Below are 23,913 nucleotides of genomic sequence, written 5' to 3'. Positions count from 1 at the left end.
TCCTTCCCTGCGTTGAAGCAGACGCGCAGTTGACGGCGGGGAATAATTGGTGCCACTGCATGTTACATTTTCACCCTCACATCACAGTGAATGGGGAAGCACATCAACATCCACAATGATGAATAAATCAACAGATTTGTGTGAATTAATCTCTCTTAAATTAGGATTTCATCACAAATGTGCTCGGACATCTCCATGGTAACAGGAATTCCACGGCTGTTCCCCGGCGTATTCACAGCCGGCTACTATGGATTGACGAGGTGACATGTTCTGAGTGTACACCTACACTTGATGGAAGCATTTCATGACACGCGCAAAAGAGACCAGACACCCACATTCAGTACATGGAAGTATTTACTCACTCTTACACACGGCAGTTTATGTAGAAATGATCCCATCTGAGCATTGCCATCTCTACCACTTCACAGAAACATCTTCCAGCCAATCAGGGTCACCGTGACCCGTCTCCTGCCTGCTAGAGGACCATGTTTCCCACGTTAGGTATGTGGCTCAGTTATGTATCACCGTGTGACAGGCAACCAAAATAGATTGTTGTCGGACAGACAGGGTGTGCACGCATGCACGCATGCACACACAACCACAGCCACACACATGCACAACCACACACGCGCACAACCCCACACGCGCACAACCCCACACACTCTCACAACCACACAGCCACACACGCACACACACAGATGCAGCAGTACAGTGGAGTACGCAGGGCTGCGTTTGGTTTGGTTTCTTTCTCGGGGCTCTCCACTCGGCAGCCGCCAGGCGCGGCAGAGTTGGCACAGCCAGAGCCACAGTGCCAGGGGGAATGGAGTGCCACATGGCACACCCGTGCCGGGCCAGCTGGGGGGGGGGGGGGGGGGGAGATGGCTATGGGCGAGAAGGAGGGGTTTGGGGGTGAGGGGTGGGGGAAGGTGGGGTGGGGGTGGGGGGAGATGGAGGAGGTGAGAGGGGTGGGTGGGGGAAGAAAGGAGGGGGTTGGGGGAGAGGGGGGGAGAGGGGGGGGGGGTTGAAGGATCGACGGGAGGGGTGAGGTGTGGGGGTGGGGGGCTTTTGCATCTTAAATTCCACAACATCTGTTCGGTGAGGCAAGCAGTATACTGTTGTAGGATGCTGGTGGGTTTGCAGGCAAGCACTTTAATTGGGGGTTGGGGTGTGTGTGTTGTTGTGTGTGTTGATGGGTGACTGGGATAGGGGGAGTGTGTGTGTGTGTGTGAGTGTGTGTGAGTTTAGTGAGGGGGGAGGCTCTGTAAGGATGTTAAGGCTAATTTTCAATTTTGCAGTTTTGGCTGTGCTCATTTTCTGCACATGAAATACAGCCTTGACCACGCTCCAAGAAATCAAAGAATGTTGCTGAATTCTTCACACATATGGTCATTTTGCTGGAGGGTTATTTATTAAAACCATTCAGTTAGTACAACAGAACAATTGGGCGGTGAAGAGAGTAATTGCATCCCTATATGGAGATAAAACAGTAGTTTGATTTTGAAGAATAGCATTATTCACAGCTCTCATATTTCAAAGCCAGAAAACTCACCCCATGTTGGATAGAGGATTGGGGCAATAATGACTCTCACCTCTCACCATGAGAAATTAGCTTTTGAGCATCCCCCCTAAACACACACGCATACACACACACACCTAGCCCCCATCTCCTCCACCCTCTCCCGCCTGCTGGCACTATGGGGAAAAGTACCCCCCCTCCCCCATTTATCTGCCCCCCCTCCCCCACACACACACACACACACACCCTCCCCCCCCATCGATGCCAGCCGACGGCCCTCGCAGCGTGGCGTGCCATCTGCTGCCCCCCTCCCTCCCCCTTCCCTTCCCCAAACTCCTCTGCCTCTCCGCGGCATCCTACCCATAAGCCACCGCTCCAGCCCGGCTCTGGGCGCCACCAAACAGGAGGCTTTAGCGCGGATCACTTCATCTCCGATACCCCCGCCAGCGCACACGGGCAGGGAGGGCAGAGAGCGGGAGACGCGCACACACATCCACCTAAACATACATGCTGTCTTTGCCAACATGTACAGCCAGTCCACATGCACACGCAGACATGGCCGTAAGCACAAAGACAAAGACAAATGAAACACAACCCTCGCACATTTTCATGAATGCCTGCATGGGCACTTGTATTGTGGATGTGTTTGTGCAGATCAAATGTGGTGGTATGCGCTTCCAAACAGACATTCATACATGTGCACGCATGCAGTACTGCACGCACGCACGCACACACACACAGACAAACACACACACACACAGAATCAAACCATGTTTAATTTCAAGATTTTCAGCTATTACCTTGTGACTTAGCTTGAATTATTGTGTCAATGTGCTAATTACCCTAGATACAAAACAGATTTGCTCATCCTGAAAGGACTACATACATGTGGTCTGTGGACAGCTCTCATGAATGTTTAATCTGGAGAGCTCTAATAGGGATGAAGTCTTTAAAATCCTTTCCCAAAACCTAGGGGGTAAAAGTGAAGCCATGCCAAAAGGCTGATTAAATGTTTTTAAACCTGTCTGTCCCTCAGAGAATGTGAATAGTGTGGTCCTAATGTGGTAAGGAGTAATGTAGAGTGTAGGCAATATGTACTTGTCATTGCTGTTCTTTACTGTTAATTAAAAATGTAAAGACATAGGGCTCTACATCTGGGCCTTGTGTGGCTAGTAACACCCAACACAAAATAGAAATACATTCATGGATTGACTGATGTGTGTCCTGTGAAATTATTGACTTTCCGATCTGAAAGACTAGATATCCGAATGCATTTGTTTGTGTGTGTATGTGTACTCATCTATTGATTAACTATGTGCCAAGAAAGGCACCCATTCAATAATGTACACCAAAAGAAATGTACACCAAATGTTCAAATGTTCAAATGAGGTGTGAAAAGGTTTAAAAGAGACTCACCCTGTATTGCAAACAAGAATCATATCAAGAGGTCATATCATTTAAATGCAAACAATAAAGTAAGTGAGCTGGAATTGACTTGCTCAATTGGCTGAATAATAAGGAATTGACCCCAACCTTGATAAGAGGAGAGAAAGGAAACTACTAAGAAAAAACTTCCAGAAAAATATGATTTAGACATAGTGTGAGAGAAAGCTAGCGGGATATTGTGAGAACGACAAGAAGAAAGAGAGAGAGAGAGTAAAAGAGAGAGAGGAATGAGAGTGTGAAAACAGTGCGAGGGAAAAGAGAGAGGGAGAAAAATGGAAAGTATGAAATAAAGAGAGGATGATAAATAGAGCGAGTGAGGGATACTGCTGTTTGTCCATTCATCTCAGGTTGGTGCGAAGGGGCCAAGAACTGACAGCTCATCCATCAGCCATGGGTGGTACTACCGAGCACTTGGGACAGGACCAAAACCTCCCCTCTATCTGCTCCTACACCCTCCTTTAGGTTGTCATCCTCACCGCTCTCTTATGGAGCTGGTCTGTGACATGCCTGTTTGTAAAACAATCTGTTTGATCAGCAAGTTGGATTATTTGGGATTGTTGCAGTTCACCTGAAAGCTATGTACAGAAAGAGAGGGAGAGAGAGAGAGAGAGAGAGATTGTTGCTGTTTTACTGTGTGTGTGTGAGTGTGTGCTAGGACTAAATGGGTGTTTGCATGTGCAGATATACGCGATAATCGAGTAAAGGGAAGCAAGTTTATTGGTGTTGACAGGTGGCCAAAGTTGAGGTCTGGCACAAGGAAAAAAGGAGAGGGAGAGAGAGAGAGAGAGAGAGAGAGAGAGAGAGAGAGAGGGGGAGAGAGGGAAGGAAAGAAAAAAAAGAGAGAGAGAGGGAGGGAGAAAGAGACAGTGAAGGTATCTAGGATATCTGGGATCATTGGGGATTGTAGCGAGACTTGCATGAAGTCTGAGGTAAATGGGTAAGAATCGATGCAATAAAGTATCGATGCAATAAAGTATCTGAGAAGGAAGGAGGAGAGAGATGGGGAGAAACTGACAGAGGGGGAGAAGAGTAAGAGCAAAAAGTGGGGCGACAGTAAGGGAGAGATGGTGAGTGAGTGGAAGAGAGAGATGAAGGGAGAACATGAGCATGTGAGAGAGAGAGAGAGAGAGAGAGAGAGAGAGAGAGAGAGAGAGAGAGAGAGAGAGAGAGAGAGAGGGAGAGAGAGAGAGCACTCAGCAGCTGTCGACCTAATTCCTCTAACACAGTGCTTGTGCTCTGATTAAGAAAGTGATCTGGCCTTTAATTTCCTCCTGACACCAGCTAATGCTCTATATCTCAATTGCTGCTTCCCTGCTCGCTCGCCATCACCACACCACACACACGCCTCCAGCCACAGCATCAGCCCAGATGCAGGGACGGTGTGTGTATGTGTGTCTGGATGTACAAGACACGCTACTAGTATACTCGGTATTACTGGGGAAGAGTGTACAGAATACATTGCATGCATGTGTTTAGCCAAGAATGACTCGTCAGGTATTCTGTGGGTAGATGCGTGTGTATTGTGAATATTAATGCCATGCGCTTATATCGGACATCTGTTATGATGGTGTTTGTGGGTGTGTGCATGCAGGTGTATGTCAATTGTGAGTGTGTAGAGAGAGTGGTACTGTTGTGATCTCTGGCATGTGTTTATCTGCGTGTTACAGAGACCCATGTCTTAGTGTGTGTTTTTGTGCGTGTGTTTGTGTGTTTCCATGTGAATGTGTCTGTGCCTGTGTGTATTTATGTGAGTCTCTCTCTCTCTCTCTCTCTCTCTGTCTGTGTGTGTGTGTCTTCAGGAGTCGAGTGTGAAGGAGAGGTGGCGTTGCTAGGGGGGCCAGGTTGTGTGCAGACAGCAGCCGTGGCAGACGCAGCAGCAGTCTGCCAAAAGAAAAGAAAAAAAGGAGTGGAGTAATGCCAAGAAAAGTCCCCAGAGAGAGATGGAGAGATAGAGGTAGAGAGACAGAGGGAAGGAGAGAGAGAGAGGTAGAGAGAAAGAGGAAAGGAGAGAGAGAGATGGAGAGAGAGAGAGGGAGAAAGACAGCGAGAGGGAGAGAGGGAGACGGGGAAGAAGGAGAGTGGAAGAGAGTATATATAAAAAGTCTCCAATCATTAGCCATACATTTTCTATCCTACATATCAGGAATTATATAGATCATTCCGGAGGACAAATTAAAAGGAAGAAAGCGAGGGAGAATATGAGACAGAGGGAGACTTAGCGATGGGAGGGAAGAAAATAGAATGATGAAGGAAGCAGGGGAGCGAAAATTAAAGAGACAAGACAGTGAGTGAAGATGAGTGGGAGTCGTGGGAAGGGAGGGGGGAGAGAGAGAGAGAATGAGCGAGACAGAGAATGGGCGACAGAGAAAGAGAGAGGGAGAACGGGTGAGGAGAGAGGGAAAGAGAGAGAGAGAGACGTGTCTGAGTCAATCTGTTCAAGCTCATGTGGACCATCCCTCCTAATGTCACCCATCCGTCATTGGTGCCGGTCTTTTGTATGAGGCCGTGTCACTCCGTGTCGCTCCTTCACCTCCTCACTGTCCCGCTGGGTTCCTTCCCTGGTTGCTTTTTGTTGCCTTTTTCGGTGCTCCTCCTGCATTTCTCTCCTTCTTCTTTAAATGGAGAGCCGTGTGAACGCGCTATGCAAATGAGATGGTTATTACCCCACTGCTCATCAAGCCGCGCGGAGCAGACATTAATAGGCTGATGAATATGCATGTGAATTTGTTAATTAAGTTAATTATTCTGCTGAAAATGCATTCGTCTTCCAAGGACATCTTCCCCAGGATTTCAACCTGCTCCACTCATTAGTCATGCGATATTTCATACGGAGAGAGGGAGGGAGGGAGAAAGAGAGAGAGGCAGAGGGTGAGAGGGGGAGAGAGAGAGTGAGGGTGGGGGACAGCAACAAGACAATGTAATTTTGGGAAGGTCTAGAGTTGCTGAGTGCGGAAAGCTGGGTCACAAAGGAAATTGGTGACAAAGTTTGTTGAGGAAAGTTTAACTCCCACCATTCATAGTCGCATCAACCATTGTTTGAAATATACATTCAAATTTGGATGTTGAAACGACAAACTTAAAACCTCCAACAGCAGTTGAGGTTTTCAATGAGTTTGCCATGCTTCTCTCTAGTCTCCATACCTCACTGGTTATTTCTCCCTAATTGCTTATTAAAACCCTCTTAAATGAACTTTTTGTGCCAACTTTCCAACACATTAATTAATTGTTGTAGCCAATTAAGTGCCGTTGTGCAAATGAGCCTCATCACAAATGGTCCTATAGGGCCCCCCGTCCTCTCATTCTATCTCTCTTTCTCTCTCTCTCTCTTTCTCTCTCTCTTCCTCTCTCTCTGTCTCACACACACGCACACACACACACACACACACACACACACACACACACACATTCACACTCTCGTACCCCTCCCCTTTTCACACACCCAGCTTGTCTTCCCAGAAGCATTTGCACATTCACAACACACTGGATACCACAGAAACAGGGGCTATATCCTTACATCAGTTTTTCATATTGTCCTCCATCTCCCAGGATGAATGACCTTAAACAGACAACATGAAGTTGTGATACTTCACAATAAGTGTCTCCATCCTTTCATGTTAAAGAGCACACTTCACGACGATCTGTTTTAAACTGCTAAACTATTAACAAATGTTTCTCTGTCAACAAATAGTTTGTAAAGGATTATGACATCTATGTGTATGTGTGTGTATATGAGTAACCATTCATTTAAAGAATAACATTCAGTTATTTATTATAGTGCCCTTCATAATTTCTATAAAGCACATGATGCAATAGACAGCAAGTCCACCAGAAACACATAAGGAATGTGTGGACTCATACTTCTCAAAATACTTAGCGACACGAACAGGTTCTCAACGTAAGCAACGTTATCACGGTTCCATCCGATCTCCATTTCCAACAGTGTGAATAGTACAGCGACAAACATCAACAACCAACCTGACGCGCTCTCAAAATGGCGGCCAGTAGCCGCTTCCTCTACCGCACTGCCTCCCCTACCCACGCTTAATTCCAAAGCTGAGGTGGCAGTGATACACCGCCTAGGAAGGTTTAGGAAAGGCTTACCAACTGTGCCAACCTTACCCCCTGTGCCACCCCCAACCTCGGCACCGAGGGGGGTCCCGGTTGGCATGGCAGGGTGAACTACCCCCTGATTGATGGGCACGGATTCAGCCCCGCTAGAGTCTGCCCATGTGCAGCGCCCGACTCCCCAAGGCCCAGGCCTCCCTTTATCCCGCTGCTGTCTTGGCATCGGTGCCCATCTCTCCCCCCTCCCCCCTCACCCCTGCCTGCCAGCCAGCCAGCCAGCTATGGCTCCTAGTGGGCACATCAATTACATGGCGGCACCTCCCTTCTTTTCTCATGTCTGTCTGTGCTTCTGTCTCCTGTCTCTGACTGTCCCAATCTGTTCAGTCTCTGTCTGGCTATCTTTGTGGAAGTGTGTCTTTTTGTCTGTGTGTGTGTTTGTGTGCGTGCGTGCGCCCAGTTCAGTTGCTTTTCATTCTTTCTATTTGTAAAAACAATCATATTTTATAAAGTGTCTAGGATTTAATGTTCTGTAAAGCGTATATGACTGATTTCCATTTAATGCACACAAATGTATACTATTATGCACACACATACACTAACAGAGGCATAATCTATAAATTCACATTCGCATATATACCTGAACACACACACACACATTTGCCCGTATACAAATAGACACTCAGGTACCCTACACAGGTCATAATGGTTGGTGGGAAAATCCCTCCAGAGACCACTCACTGCTGTGGGCTCAGCTGTCCAGAAAGTCTCAGGTGTTTGTGTGTGTGTGTGTGTGTACGTGTTTGAATGTGTGTGCATTCAATTTTTTCTGTAAGCTTGTGAGTTCATGGATTTGGTTTGATAACAGTAGGCTATTTGCTTTGCACTCTTAGTTGCATTCCAGTAAATACGGTTAAAAATAAACCACTTTGTTCATTACATTAAATGAGCAACACCTTGTTTACACGGAAAAAATATGGTTGCGTGATAATTTCGCTTATAGGTAATGCCTTTGGATAAAGAACTAACTAGGTCTTGACTTCAGTGTGTCGCATAATTTGTAAACCCGGGTGGATATATTTGGAATTCCTGAATGTAAAATGTTGCTTAATATGATAAATCAACTTTATAGTGTAGCCTATTGTCACTGGCTTCCATTAACCTAAACTAAAACAGTAGCGCACATCCGCAGGTTAAATTGATACATCACATTTTTGATAATCAACTCAAGCGTTAGCAACGGTGGTCAAGACCCCAATTAATAATTCTAGAAAAAACATTACACAGACATTGTACTGCACACGTTGTCCCAAATAGCATAATTAGCTGTTTTCAAAGTATAAAAAAATATGAAAAAAAAAATATACAGTGGAACGTATAAATTGGCCACAAATTAGATTCAATGTGGCCCTCTAGTGTCCTTATCTAGTGATTTTTTGTCTGACATTTGGTTCTGCCGATACAAATATTGAAGGATTGGAATAAAAAAATTGCACGACCGAACCAACAAATGCTTATTTGAAATTTAATTCAGTACATAAATAAATATTACAGCAACGTGCAATCTCAACCCAGACTAGACACTTTCATCGTTAGAGTGTAAATCATAATAACTGATTTGAAGTCAGTTTTGGAGAAAGTAGCTCCAAAAGTTGAGACGTGTTTTTGATTGTTTCAAACTGACCTGGGAACGGGGTCTGAGAGGGACTCGTGTCCGTCTTACTACGGAAGCCCGAGAGGAAAGCGGGGAAGAATAGCGAAGATGGCGGCGGTTTCAGGGGTATCTCTGCAGGGCAGTAGTCCAGCAAGAGAACTTTCTCACTCGGTTCAGTCTGCAGGGGCCCCGTTGCTTGGAGATCGGGGAAAGGGTGAAGAAGGAACAGGTTAGTCTATCATTTGTGCGAGTAGAGCTTCGTTGGTCAAACTCTGCGATCAGCTATCGTGGTGATAGCCAGGCCAGTCACTCACCACAACAGCGTAAGCTAGTTTGCTAACCTAATGCATTAGCACTGTAGACACAACACTTTCAGTTTGAGATCTGGGATGCTCGTAAAAGTCAGGCTATCTTTCTATTTATCTTTTATGATAATGGTACAGTAGCTATCTAAGTTTGTTACTAGCAATTCATGTATATAACTAGTTAACGTCAGCTGACTAGCTTGTTTCGAGCAACGAACGAAGGCTACACTAGCGAAGCTAAGCTACAAAGTTGGAATTTGAAGCAACCATCCTTTCTACAATTCTAGCCGGAACTTTTAAACTTGTTTCTAGCCACTTGTTTAGATGGTGTATAGCCTCTCTAATAACATGTTGACATTCTGAAGAAACGGAGACCAGTAACAGGTAATATGGGTGGTTTTCAAACCTGAGTTCCTCAGGGTCCACTGTCCTGCATGTTTGAGATCATGTTTCCCTGCTCCAACACTCCTGTTTTCAAATGAATGGGTCTCTATCGAGCTCTGCAGAAGCTTGATAGCGACCATTGATTTGAATCAGGAGTGTTAGACGAGGGAAACATCTCAAACATGCAGGACAGTGGACTCTGAGGACCAGGGTTAAAGACCACCGGTATAGCTGATATTCATAAAGCTGTAAGTAGCTATATGTTGAGTTTGTTGTGGACTGGTACTTTCAGAAGCAGAGAAGCAGGGTCGTGTGAATGCGCTCCTGGAGAGGCTCCATGCGAAGCACAACGCTTCACGAACATGGCAGGAGACCAGCAAGGTGGTGCGCCAGGCAATGGTAAGACTGAGAGCCCAGATATCGTGTTGAGTGGAAAACACTGACAACGACCCACTTTTATAATTTCCTTTTCTCCCTTTTTAACCCCCTTCTCTTTCTCTCTATCATTCTTTTTTTTCTTCTGTTGCAGGAGAAACGTGGTGTGATGAATGCTGCAGGACACCAGCTCCTTCTTACCTGCCTGGAGACACTGCAGAAAGCACTGAAAGGTGAGACAGATGTGATAGGAGATGGTAGTCTCCTTTTGAAACAGGAGAGGAAAATAAACAAAACTACAAAAAAAAATACAGAAATGTGTTGATAGTTCTCAGACCACCAAAAGCATGTGCTTGTGGTCATGAATCTCTCTCTGCACAAGCAAACACCGGAAGCCTAATTGGCCAGCAGGCAATCTCACAAGGCATAACTGGCTCCACTCTTAATTTTCACGTCACTTTTCCCACAACGTGTTTTGGTTTATTAAACTTAGCGGCTCTTTGACATGCTTGGTTATTGGAATCCTCCTTCTCTGTGTTAGTGTCCTCTCTGCCCTCTATGACCGATCGCCTGGAGTCCATCGCCCGGCAAAACATGTAAGTTCTCTCTCTTTCTAGCTCTCTCTCGTTCTCCCCCCCCCATCCCTCCCTCTGTCTCTCCCTCTCCAGTGGAGACTTGGCTAAAGACTTGAGCTAACGGCCCTCCCCTCCCCAGGCTGGGCTCCCACCTCAGTCCCTCAGGGACCGAGTGTTACATCACCTCAGACATGTTCTATGTGGAGGTGCAGCTGGACACGGCTGGTCAGCTGGTGGACGTCAAGGTGGCCCATCACGGGGAGAACCCTGCGGTCAGTACAACAGAGAGAGATGAGATCAATGTGGTAGTTAGGGTGTTTGAAGTTTGTGTATTTCATGTGTCCTTAGTCAATTTCCCACCTATGGTCTGCAAGACAATGCTTTCTTTTGGTTTGGTTGCCTTGTTGGTCAGTGTGCTCTACAGTTTTTTTGATATAAACGTTTTGTACTACTTTGCACAAAGTCATTTAGCATTTTATCCGAATGACATGTAAAGACGGTGCTGATTGCTGATTGCATTTGAAATTCTGTTATTTTAGAGCTGTCCAGAGCTGATTCAGCACCTCAGGTGAGAGAATAAAATGCACCATCATGTGTTCATACAGTACATACACGTTTCTCATGTGTTCATACAGTACATACACGTTTCTCATGTGTTCATACAGTACGTACACGTTTCTCATGTGTTCATACAGTACATACACGTTTCTCATGTGTTCATACAGTACATACACGTTTCATTTGCTTACGTCATTGATTATTACCAATGATACATGTAGCTATCCAAAAATAGTACAACGCAGAGATGTAAATCAGGGAACACATCAAAAGCTGCTTATGCCATGGCTACTTAATTAACATCCCACTGACTTTCTGCCAACCACTCTCATATGCCTCATACAGGGAAAATAACTTTGAAGAATTTTCTAAACACCTCAAAGGTCTTGTCAACCTGTACAAGCTTCCAGGAGATAAGTAAGTTCCTGATGTCATTAGATCCCATTTCTGGGTTGTCAGTTGTTTATTTCTTAGGTATTTCATGAAGCAGATAGAGGTGCAACGTCTTGGGAATGAATTTAAACCTCAAAAGAGTGTGAAAGCAAATTCCACAGTTAAATAAATATGTTTTTAGCCTAATATTGTATGTTTATTAATGTAAACAATGAGTAATCACCTTAAATTATCGTAATCTCAGTAGCAACACTGTCTTATCTCTTCTTATAATGTTTTATATACATTTGGAACTGTACTGTGCATTACTTTGTTCAAAAATAAAATTATTCTGTTCCTGTCCAGTAAACTGAAAACCAAAATGTACCTGGCCCTGCAGTCTCTGGAGCTGGATCTGACCAAGATGATGCACATGTTCAGGTAAGGTCCCGCTCCCAACGCCAAGTTCTAGGGGGAATTTCAGAGTTTTTTCCATAACCAAATGTTGTCGTTGACCACAGTAACAAAACTAGCTGTGCGTGTTGCAGGTTAGCCACAAACGCAAACACTGTGGAGACCATCATCCATGGTAGCGTGGGCCTGCTAACGGCCAGGAGCGGCGGCCATCTTGTTTCTCTGCAGTGCTACGTGTCTCCCTATGACGTGTTCGAGGAGGGAACCGGAACACAGCTCAACTTCACAGATACAAACGGTGAGAGGACGGAGGGGGTGAATCATACCCACTGTCTCCGATTATGATCGGAGTTGAATTGACTGAAGAAAACAGACTCGCTAGGGTTTGATAAGAGTTAATAAAGCGAACAAGTTCAAGACAGAATTCTTCAGTTTGAAAAAACGCATTGTCACTATTAGAGCGCTCACAGATCATGCTTCATGCCCCTGCTCTGCACAGTGCCTCGTTCTTTGGGCGTCAGTGTCTCCGTAACAGTCGAAGGAACTTCCTCTGTCTACAAGCTACCCATTGCGCCCCTCATCACTGGATCTCACCCAGTTGACAACAAGGGGTGAGTACCACTCGACAGACCTGTCTGTCTGAGCTGCTTCTCCACTGCCTCTGTGTTGTGGATACAGATGGTACCTCTGGGATAAAGGGAGTATTTGTCAAAGTGTTCTATTTATGAAATATACAGTGTTAACATCATCTTGACAATGAAACGCATAGGACAAGGTTTCAGTCAACAATGTTATATCAGCAATTAAATAAATAAGCCAATCTAAGATGCATAAAGTATGAAAAGTAACTAAGTCAGGGGAAATTATTTATACATTACATGCAGCGGGACAGTATTCCCAAGCACATGAAAAATTAGTCTCAGATACAGGTAATTAACCTTTTATTTTTGCTAAATCGTTGTTATAAACTCTCTGGGGGCTAATTCAGTACCATACTAGAAACTGGAGCACACGCACACACCAGGGTCTGAAACGTCTTTCATCAGTGTGTAACAACAACAAATGTTTTAACCTCGATTGTGTGTGTGTGTGCTTTAGAACCCCATCTTTCTCCTCAGTCACCAACTCCAACTGTGTGGACCTACCTGCCTGCTTCTTCCTGAAGATGAACCAGCCCATGCCCTTCTCCCTGTCCTTTATCCAGAGAATGGGCAATGCTACAGGTGAGATGGAAAGCGTGGTGTGTGTGTGTACGTACATTTGCGCGTGTTACTAAATGTACACCAGTGTGTTCGTCTGCCCCCACTTGCGTGTCACCTGTGCACACCCGTGTGCGTGCGATGTGACCTTCTAACTCAGCCTTTCTCAATCCCGGTCCTCAAAAACCCCTATCCTGCATGTTATAGATAGACATAACATTTGAACCATGAACCCCTATCCTGCATGTTATAGATAGACATAACATCTGAACCATGCAGGGCAGGGGGTCCCCAAGGACCAGAATAGACATAGGCCTTGCCTGTTCTAACTCCCCCTCTCCCCTCTCCAGGGATCCCTGTGTTTGAGGCTCCCCCCACGCTGGCCAACCTCTACGAACTCATCATCCAGAGCCACCTGCAGGAGGAGGGAAGCCCTCCACCCACGCACCACATGCGCTTCTATGCCGTGAGTAACTCCTCACTCCGTTAGACAGGAGCCAGGTCCAGCAATGAAGAGGAGAGCCGAGGGAACCCCTTCCTGATAGGATAACCAGTGTTTGCATACACTTGTTCTCCATCCCACCTCTACCTGCCCTCTGATTACGACCGTTGAGGACTGCTCTCTCGTGTAAAAGCTGTTGGATCGGTGTGATTGGTCCGTCACAGTGGAGAAAAGCGTCTCAATACTAAAATAATCGAATGTGACATAAAACAGACACAACTGATGGATCGTCAGACATGTTTAATCGATCCATAGACAGTTCGATATATCCTTCCGAACGTGTTCTCTCTCGCCCCAGTCGCTACCCGACCAGCAGCACTGCTACTTCCTGAACGGTGACGCCCCGGTGCAGGACGGGCGCTCCCTGCAGGGGGCGCTGGTCTCCAAGATCCCCTTCCGCCACCCAGCCCAGGTGCCGGCCCTGCTGGACGTCATCCGCCACCAGGCAGCCTACAACACGCTGATCGGCAGTTGCGTCAAACGCACCTTCATCAAGGAGGGTGAGTGGAGGTGGCTGCCATGGCGAGAAACGAGAGCAGGGTGTTTTTCTCCGTAAAGGAAACCTCTCTGGCTCTCTCTCCATTCCTGGAGGAAGAGCAACCCGCTGTGATGTGATTGGTTACAGCTGATGTTACAGAGACGTTTTCCCCTGTCCTGATTGGATCACCCTCACTTTATTAGTTTGATTTCTCGACTGAAATAAGTGTTAAACGATTGCATGGTTTACCGACACTACTGCCGGGTGAAAACATACAGCCGAAGGAGATTTTTAAGTCAGCGTGATACATGAAGATTTGATCATCCGTGCTTGTTTCAGAAACCCCAGGTATACTCCAGTTCGAGGTGTGTCCCCTGACAGACTCCAGCTTCAGCGTGTCCTTCCAGCACCCTGTCAACGAGTCTCTCGTCTGTGGTGAGCGTCCTGCCCGCCACGCACCTCAACCCACATACGTGGCTTTTCACTCGTTTGTTCTCAGCGAACCTACTTTGGAATCGGGAGACGCAGAGCATGGGGCGGCATGTACGTGTCGTTCGTCCAGGCTGACACAAGTCTCTCTGTGTCACTCCCGTCTCTCTTCCTCCCACTCCCGTCTCTCTTCCTCCCACTCCCGTCTCTCTTCCTCCCTCTCCCGTCTCTCTTCCTCCCTCTCCCGTCTCTCTTCCTCCCTCTCCCGCTCTCTTCCTCCCTCTCCCTCGTTCCTGCAGTGGTGATGGAGGTGATAGACTCCAGGCAGGTGTCCTGCAAGCTCTACAAGGGCCTATCAGACGCCTTGATCTGCACCGACGATTTCATCACCAAAGTGGTTCAGAGGTGGGTGACGATTCATCCCCTCAGCAGGCTCCTCTCGATGCGATGACGTAGCAGAAGATCGTCTTAAATAAGCAAGGGTGGTACAAAGCACTGCGGCAGCATGTTTAGGAAGACACCAGGTCCCTATAGTTGGTTCCAGATCCTAAAGCATTTTTAAAATGTTCCTTAATATGAACACAATTTAACTTGAAACTGGATACAGTGCCACTTAGTACACTTAATTTGTGGCACTATTAGAAATAAATAGTTTAAACTGTAATCAGCTTAAGACCTCTTCAATTTAATCAGCCGTAATCTTCGAGTTTCCCTTCATCTGACACCATCCTGCTTTTCTTCTGTCCTCCCCAGGTGCATGTCCATCCCAGTGACCATGCGGGCCATCCGGAGGAAGGCCGAGACCATCCAGGCGGACACGCCAGCCCTCTCGCTCATAGCCGAGACGGTGGAGATCATGGTGAAGAAGAACCTGCCCCCTGCTGGCAGCCCCGGCTACAGCATGGCCACAGGCGCAGATGGAAGCAATCCCATGGGGCTCCCTGGGATGAGCGGAGGCAACACGCCAACCGGCGGCAACAGCGACGGCCCTGGTGGCGCCTTCCCTGGGCCAATCAGTTCGCTGTATGGGATGGGTCGCAGTCAAGGGCAAGGCGGAGAGTGCATGCCTCAGGGTGGGGCAGCCAATCAGCAACAGCTGCAACAGCAGCAGCAGCAGCAGCAACAACAGCAACAGCAGCAGCAAGGTCCCTCAGACGATTTCAGCAAAGTGACACAGAATCCCATACTGACGAGCTTGTTGCAGATCACAGGCAGCGTAGGTTCAAGTCCCGGCCCTCAGAATGCCTCGTCCGGCTCCCAGCCTCCCCAAACCCCGCCCCCGACATCATCACCAGCCAGCAACACCAAGAACCATCCCATGTTGATGAACCTGCTGAAAGATAACCCCGCCCAAGATTTTGCAGCACTGTATGGGTCCAGCCCCCTGGAGAGGCAGAATTCGTCGTCGGGTTCGCCTCGCACGGACGGCATGGGGGGCGGCGCCTGCCCCGGGGGTGGCACCAAGGTCAAGAAGAAGCGCCCGCGGGGGACGGAGAAGGGTGGGGTTGTGTCTGGGGGCGGAGGTGGTGGTGGTGGTGGTGGGGGTATGGGTGGGAAGCAGCAGCAGTCGTCCATGCAGCACCATCACCAGCACCCGTCCAGCCACGTGGACGACTTCCACCGCGAGCTTTTCTCCATGGACGTGGACACCTCCCAGAACCCCATCTTTGACGTCAACCTGCCGGGCGATGGCCTGGATACGCCCCACAACATCACCCCGGCGCCCAGCCAGTGTGGGACCCCGCCCTCTGGGCCCGGGGTGTCCTATCACGCGCAGTCGCACGTCCAGTCCCAGCAACAGGCGCCGCAACCTCCTCGCATGCGGGACGTCCGCCTGTCCAGCTCGGACAGCATCGGGGCCGACATCACGGAGATCCTGTCGGATCTGCCCGAGCAGACGGGCAAGGGCGGCGGGGGCGGAGGGCACGGGCAGCACCATATGGGCGGCGGCGGCGACGAAGGGGGCGCCCTCGGCACGCCCATCCGCGACTCCTCAAGCTCGGGCCAGGGCAGCGCCGTGTTTGAGGCGGACATCTTCAACGCCAACAGCAACGAGAACCCCTTCACGGACGCCGCCGACCTCATCGCTGAGGCGGCGGCCACGGCCGCCACGCCCAACAGCGACACATCGTCCACCAATTTCTTCCCCGACGCGGCGGACTTCAACCCCGAGCTGCTGGCGTCCGGACACGGCTTCCCGCAGGCTTACTTTGAGGACAGCTCCCCGAGCGCCGACGGAGACCTGGACCTCGTCAAAGGCTTCGGCGGGAGCAGCCAGCAGAACACGCCCTCGGGCACCCCCCGGAACCCCACCCCCCACGGCCAGAGCACCCCCGACCCGTCGCTCAAAGACCCTTTCGACATGGTGTTCGGCGGGAGCGGCGGAGGGGGCAAGCCTCTGCTCGGTCAGGCCCCGGATCTGGGGGATGCCCACTCCTCGCTGACGGGGGACCGGCAGAGCCCCCTCATGATGGGCATGGGGGGGGCCGGAAGTGACTTCAAGAGCGGCGAGACGAAAGCCAAGCAACAGCAGCAGCAACAGCAGGGGATGATGAGGGCCAAGGATGACATCGGTATCGGCAGTGGAAGCAGCGCGGGGCTGGGGATGATGAGCGGAGGACTGTCCTCTGAGGGGAAGCAGGTCAAGCGAAGCCGCACCCCCTCCAGCGAAGGCAAATCCAAAGAGGGGAAGCCCCCCAAACGCAAGAAGCTCGACCCGGACGGGAAGTCCCCTTCTCACAGCTCAGGGGGCCGGCCTTACACCCCTCCCAGCGTGGGCTCGGGGTCCGGGGGTAGCATGGGCGGAGGGGGGTCCAAGTCCCCCGGTAGCTCGGGGCGCTCCCAGACCCCACCTGGAGGCGCCACCCCACCCATCCCCAAAATTACCATCCAGATCCCCAAAGGGACCATAACCGGGGGGAAGACGTTGTCCCACGGGGGGTACACCTCCAGCAGCTCTGCGGGCGGCGGAGCCGGAAGCACGGGAGGCATGGGCGGAAGCAAGAGCCACCACTCCCACTCTTCCTCCTCCTCTGGGAAGATGAAGAGCAAGGAGGGCTCCATGGGCCACAGTGGCAGCTCCAAGCCTGGGAGTGTGGGAGGCGGTGGAGGGGTTGGAGGTGGACTCTCGCAGTCCAAAAGTTCGTCTCAGGGAATGGGTGTTGGCAAGCCGGGCTCCTCCCCCATCACCAAACATGGCCTCTCTGGGTCAGGAAGCGGTGGAGGTGCCGTGGGAAGTGGGAACAAGATCAAGCCCCAGGGGGGCAAGCCCCCCGGGTCCCTCATGAATCCCAGCATCAAGCCCAACATCTCGCCCTCGCATTCTCGCTCCGGGGGCTCTGACAAGCTGTCCTCCCCCATGAAGATGCAGCAGTCGCAGGTCCCAGGGACGCCGCCCTCTTCCAAGGCCAAATCCCCGATGGGCTCCGGGGGCGGCGGGTCAGGGGGGTCCAAGTCCTCTTCCTCCGGAGGAGGAGGAGGTGGAATGGGCTCCCAGAAACCCATGGGGGGTGGCTCCTCCTCTGGCTCCTCCTCTTCCACGTCCTCGTCAAGCTCGTCCTCTGGCAACATGGCCTTTTCAGGAGGCTCCCAGTCTCAGTATAGTGGTGGTGGTGGAGGAGGAGGGGGTGGGGGTGGGGGGGGGAGGTGGAGGTAGTGGGGGTGGAGGAGGAGGAGGGGGTGGGGGGGGGAGGAGGAGGGAGTGGAGGAGGAGGAGGAGGAGGAGGAGGAGGGGGGGGGGTGGTGGTGGTGGAGGTGGACAAAACAATGCAAACAACCCCAATGCCAAGGGCAAGTCTCCCAGTCGCAACAAGAAACCCTCCCTGATCGCCGTCATAGACAAGCTCAAGAGTGTGGGCAGTGGCACCGGGGGCTCAGAGGATGGTTGTGAAGGCGGCCCCCCCGTCACCGGGGGGGGTGGCGGGGGTGGTGCTCCGCCCCCGGGCGGGGCGGGGGGCGGGCCTCCAAACCTCGGCCCCTCCTCGAAGCATGTCATGTCGTCGCAAAGCGGGGACTATCTAAGCAAACGGGACAAGATGGACAAAGACGGCAAGGCCAAGGTGTCTGTTTCGGGGGGCAACAGCGGGGAGAAGAAGATGATTGACCCCAAGACGGGAGCCGTGTGCAGCACGGGCGTGGCCAAGATCATTATCAGCAAACCGGACAGCGCCTCCCCGAGCATCAAGGCCAAGGTGACGCTCCAGAAACCTGGGGAAGGTTCCGGCTGCGAGTCGATGCGCCCCCAGCACTCGGGCCTCAAAGCGTCGCCGCTGTTCAGCGGCTCCACTCCCAAGCACGACCGCTCGTCTCCCAGCCACAGCCGCTCCCCGGGGTACATGCCGCTCAACCACGACAGCGAGAGCGAGTCGGGGAGCAGCTCTGTGGCGGAGAAGTCCCACCAGAACAGCCCAAGCTCAGATGACGACCAGAGCATGCGGCCCCTCCCTCAGCAGGACTACATGAGCTCTGTGCCCCTCAGCTCCGGGGAAAGACACAAGAAGCATAAGAAGGAGAAGAAGAAACAGAAGGAAAGGGAACGAGAGAGAGACAGAGAGAGGGAAAGGGAGAGAGAGAGGGAGAAGGAGAAGAAGAAATCTTCCATGTCTATGGGCCCTACGTCGCATCCAATGAAAGCCGACAGTTGGTCGAGGTCTCCCATCTCGGCTTCTGATTCGTCGATGTCCATGATGGGGTCGGACCGCCCCTTGAGACCCAGTCCGGTCTACATGCGAAATGAAGACGACGACCTCATGGACTCTGCCCTCACGGGCAACCTTTAACCTTCGAAGTAGACACGTTTTTAAGCGTCTCACCAACAAAGAATCTCTCGTTATGCATGCGATATCTGCCCCGGTTAAGACTTAGAAGTTGCCTGAAGTTAAAAGGATGGAGGATGCAGGTACCAAATGACTGTGTTCAAAATTCAAACATTGGTCGATTTTTAAAGCAGAATATTTTTTTAAGTTAGTTTCCATGCATTACTGATACACAAGTTGGTCGTACACTGTGGGTGCTCTAGCACATGATCGGAATCCAATTTGTTCACCCTTTGACATCAAGTTTTGCCTCCAAATGTTTCAATAACATCAATATGTGGCATTTTATTTCATCCGCTGTTTGATATCAGACTCTCCCCCCCCCCCCCCCCCCCCCTTTCTCTTATGATCTTAATGATATTTTAAGTCAGAGTTTAAGTTTTAAGGTAAAGATGATCAGGCATACTTTTGAGTTTGCAAATCATTTCTCCTGGGTGGGAGGGGTATTTACCAGTGGTTTTATAAAGAACTATGACATTTGTTTTATGAAGTATTATCAAAGGTTTCTAACATCTTATTGTACAGTTTAAAATGCCTTGATTTTGTGCCATGTGATGGGGGATCATAGGTTTTGATACCACTGAACATGTTTACGGGGCAGGTTTGTGTAGATATCAGTGCTTTTATGCTATATAAGTACATAAACCCATGTGCTTATTTTTTGCATAGAAAATGTATGAATATAAAATATTTCCATGCCAAGTTTTTGTTTTGATCATTTATTTTATTTAACTCATGTTGGCTTGTGTGCTAATGATATTTAAAGCAGGTGTCATAGCCACGAGGTGGCTGATTTCTGATTGCTTACAAAAACTAAATTTGGAATTAGTTCATCAGCAACTGGCCTGAGTGTTTCATTCAAGGCCAAATCAACAGTTCTAACAAAAAAGAAACATCTCTTAATCCGGTGATCAGGATCTAATCAGAGCGTTGGCCTGCCATCTCCATAGATCAGGGCCAAATCAAGAGACATGTTGTTCCATAAACAGCACTGTAGATGTCAGCAATGAGCTTCACTGCGTAGTCCTCATTAGTTGAGGAAACAAATGTTTGTCCTTCCAGGATGGAATCCCTGTGGTAATGATATTAGGGGTTAAATATGTTTCATGCTTGTACACAAAACAGAGAGAAGAGGGGACAAGGCAATTAAAATGTAAACAAAGAAAGATCTAAGGAGACTGTCAAACACATCTTTTTTTATTAGGGACATGGAATGGGTTGGTTACGGTTAGTTGACTTTGTATTTATTAAATGCAAAATTATTATAATGCAAATGTACATTTTGAAAGTAGGGGTTAGCAGCATGTGTGTAAACAACCTTATTAAGAATCCAGAAGACAATGTTAGTATGTCAACCTGAAGGAATGTGGAAAGATTAAGTACCTCTTGTGTCACTTTTGTACATTGACGTATAACTCCGGGTATAAAAACGTCCCTCTTTTTACGTCAACATGGATGTATGTTTAAATTTCCCCACCCCGAAGTTGACTTTTACAATGCCAACAGATGGCAATACATGGTGTGGAACGATCAAATCCTCTCAGCAGAGAGATGCTGTGCGTGGAGCTAACATGGTCATCCATGGATCTCTCGTGCACATGACTACGACGTATACCCGTATACGGAACCTGGTCGTTCTCATTCCTCACAGGACCGGGGAGAAGGAGCTGGATGGGGTGAGAGCACAGCGCCCCCTCCTGTAGGGGCTTTGTAGGACATACTCCACCTCCTGCAATGTTGCAGCACACACTTTTGAGTGGCCTCCACCCACTCACGACTCATTTAGCTGTGACATTGACTAGCGCTCAATCAAAGTCTATTGTGTTTTCATTTAAAATCCATTCCACACATGTACACTTACAAACACTTTCTGAAAGGGAAAGAGCTGGGGATTAATGGGTAGGGTCACGTGCGTTCATAATGGCGGTCTTGGACGGAAGCCTGCATGTTACAGATATGGATTGTACCTCCTAAGTGGCGGTTCTGCCATTTTAATTGGATTCCTCTCCTCAGGTTCTCTCCTTCATTTGTGCTGATCTGAAAACAGGGAGGGAAGGTGAGAGGATATGAGATGATGCCACTGAGACATATAGCTCAAATGAGACTGATGGCCTCCGTCGCTATCTCCTGGCTACCTCCCAGCCTCTTAATAGACACCTGGCTCGGAGACTCTCTTCACCTTTGACCTGTAGCCAGAGCCTTTACTCTGCCTTGATGACTTGCTGGTACCTCTGATGAGCTACTTGGCCGGTGTCGGGTTCTGATGTGCTGACTCAGGCAGGCGAACTCCCACTGTGCACTGCAACACTGCACCATCGAGTCGGTCGCTCCCTCGCAAGAGGGCTCTCAGCTGAGGTGACACATGCTTTCCCAAGCCAGCGGTGGCGCTTGCATTCTTGAGTTCCACGCCCCCACACTCACACATACGCGTCGAACAACCGGAGGGGTTGTTTCAGAGATGCCGTGCATTATTTAGGCACAGTCTGAGTGTTTCAGGGTCAACAGCGTTAGTGGGATGTGTTTGCTAGTGAGAAACGGCTTGTCAAAGAGGAGCATATGTATTGAGTCATCGAGATAAAGGGTGTCGAGCTGTCCAATGTCAGTTGTCGTCAGCTGTGAAAATACTTAGAATTCAAGTTTCCCCCCTGGCAAAATAAAGTAATGATCTTCATGTCAGGAAGCATTTTGCCAGTTCAAAAAATAATCAAGAATTATTTATCAGGGGTAATTCATTTCCTACAGACCCTCTTTCATACAGAACACGCACGTTGCCTGTCTTACAATGGTGGTAACAGATATTCTCAAAGTGACGATACCTATCATCTGTCCCTCTCTTTTGTTCCCTCAGTGGAATCTAACTTACACTCACAAATACACAAAGAAGGTATTTCTGTGGCCTCACGACTCAGTGTCAGCCGAGGTGCTCATTTGTGTCACACATTTTTCCCCATCTGTCAAATGTCAGTAAGATAAAAAAAAAGATAGCATGCTCTGCAACTCTCCATCTCTCTCTCCATCTCTCTCTCTCTCTCTCTCTCTCTCTCTCTCTCTCTCTCTCTCTCTCTCCCTCTCTCTCTCTCTCTCCTTCTCTCTCTCTCTCTCTCTCTCTCTCTCTCTCTCTCTTTCGATTCTTGACTTTCAGCTCTCTGTCGACCTTCACAAACTGCTGATCCCTCATTTCTCCTCATCCATTTTCACCATCATCCCGCCCACCTTGCTAACCCAGTTTCCTGGCTCACACTTGATCCTATTCTTTGGAACGTCTCCATGTTTGACTCCTTCTTTACTTCAGTTATCCTCTGCTCTGCTTCCCTCCATCTTGCTCGTCAGACGTGTTTTGTGTCCCATTTTCTCTAATCTATCACATTTCCACAATTTACTTGCCAATTTGCACTTGCTCAAATGACTTCCTTTCTTCTCTCTTGTCCACCTGTTTTATGTTTCCTGTTTTCAGAAAACGTGGTAACCATTCTTTCTGCTTCTTCATCTCTTTTTCTAAATCTCCTGCCGTCCCCCCCTGTGAGAGCTGCTGCCCTGGGCCTTCCAGCTGCTCTGTCCTGCCAGAGCTTCCAAGCCTCTTCCTTAAGCCTCTCTCTCTCTCTACCTCACTGTCTCACACTTTCTCTGTCTCTCTCTGTCTCTCTCTCTCTCTCTCCTCTCTCTCTCTCTCTCTCTCTCTCTCTCTCTCTCTCTCTCTCTCTCTCTCTCTCTCTCTCTCTGTCTCTCTCTGTCTCTCTCTCTCTCTCTCTCTCTCTACCTCACTGTCTCACAGTCTCTCTGTCTCTCTGTCTCTCTGTCTCTCTCTCTCTCTCTCTCTCCTTCTGTTGCTCGCTCTGTCTCTTTCTCTCTTTCTCAGCTCGAAACCATCTTCTAAGACCATGACTATAGCTTCTTGTGACCCTTGTCCTCTGTGCCCCCCCCCCCCCCAGCACCTAACACCACTAAGGCCTGGCTGAAAGCTGACAGAGAGATGCTTTAATTCTCAGCCTGCGATTTGGATGTTCTAGTTCCGCTCCTTAGTTATCATTAAGAGAAGGATTAAGTGTGACTTAGATAGCTGCAGTATTTAAGGCCAGAGACAAGGAAAAGGGGAGCGGGATCTGAAAGGTCGTCTCAGGTTCCAGAAGGGATTTTTAAAATTGTGTTGGAAATTCAAGCTCAAGTTGTTTGGAGATATGACTTCTTATTAGGTACCAGGTAAACAATCTGTGCTGACAAGGCGATAAATGTCAAAGCTAATGTGTTTTGTGTCAACCTAAATCCCTGTGAGACACATACAGTGCATTGCTCTAAACCGAAAGTTTCAACAGAAGTGTAATATGTGACACTGAGAGGTTCACGGGAATGGATGTCAGAAAGGTTTACTCCGGGTGTTGTATTTCCTCATCCATGAAATTAGTTTAATAAATTCTGCTGACAGCCTTCCATATGTGGTGCTGTGTCTATAGCCTTTCACTCCTGATGAACTAGATGGCACGGAAATAACTAACACACTCAGCTATTGGCTTAGATAAGAAGTCATTGGGGGCAGAGTCATTTGCCAGTTAGTTAGGCTTTATGGCAGAGGAATGGAGGGGAGAGGGGAGAAAGTGCAGAGGTATTTTCAGCTGAGTGCCGAGTCTTTAAATATACTGTAAGATATTGTATCTAGGGTATTATATGTCATCCAGCAAGCTTCACTCTGGTGAACACTATTGGCTGTTCTGAAAAAATGTCATTATTCAATTTTAAATGTGCAGTTATAAGCATACTGGATTTGGGGAAAGCTGTGTCTATATCTAGCATGACCTCTGTGAAGAATATAGAAAGGTTATGAAATGTCTTACGGTA

At 48.7% G+C, this 23,913-nt stretch overlaps 1 protein-coding gene across 1 annotated transcript; it reads left to right on the top strand.

The window, feature by feature from the left end:
• The first annotated feature begins 8,772 nt into the window (after positions 1 to 8,772).
• Positions 8,773 to 20,079, top strand: med1 (mediator complex subunit 1). Its single transcript, XM_047033129.1, is given in 18 exon segments — positions 8,773 to 8,907; positions 9,660 to 9,766; positions 9,897 to 9,975; positions 10,284 to 10,338; positions 10,457 to 10,589; positions 10,857 to 10,885; positions 11,221 to 11,292; positions 11,614 to 11,688; positions 11,796 to 11,959; positions 12,161 to 12,272; positions 12,760 to 12,884; positions 13,211 to 13,326; positions 13,661 to 13,862; positions 14,180 to 14,275; positions 14,569 to 14,674; positions 15,023 to 17,901; positions 17,964 to 18,002; positions 18,005 to 20,079. Coding segments are annotated over 18 exon segments (5,553 nt in total). The 5' UTR covers positions 8,773 to 8,786; the 3' UTR covers positions 19,048 to 20,079.
• Positions 20,080 to 23,913: the final 3,834 nt, after the last annotated feature.

Source organism: Hypomesus transpacificus, chromosome 13, assembly GCF_021917145.1.
Source record: "Hypomesus transpacificus isolate Combined female chromosome 13, fHypTra1, whole genome shotgun sequence".
In the NCBI taxonomy this organism is placed as follows: Eukaryota; Metazoa; Chordata; class Actinopteri; order Osmeriformes; family Osmeridae; genus Hypomesus; species Hypomesus transpacificus.
The sequence above is the reverse complement of the archived record's forward strand: the minus strand, read 5'-3'. Positions and strand labels throughout refer to the sequence as shown.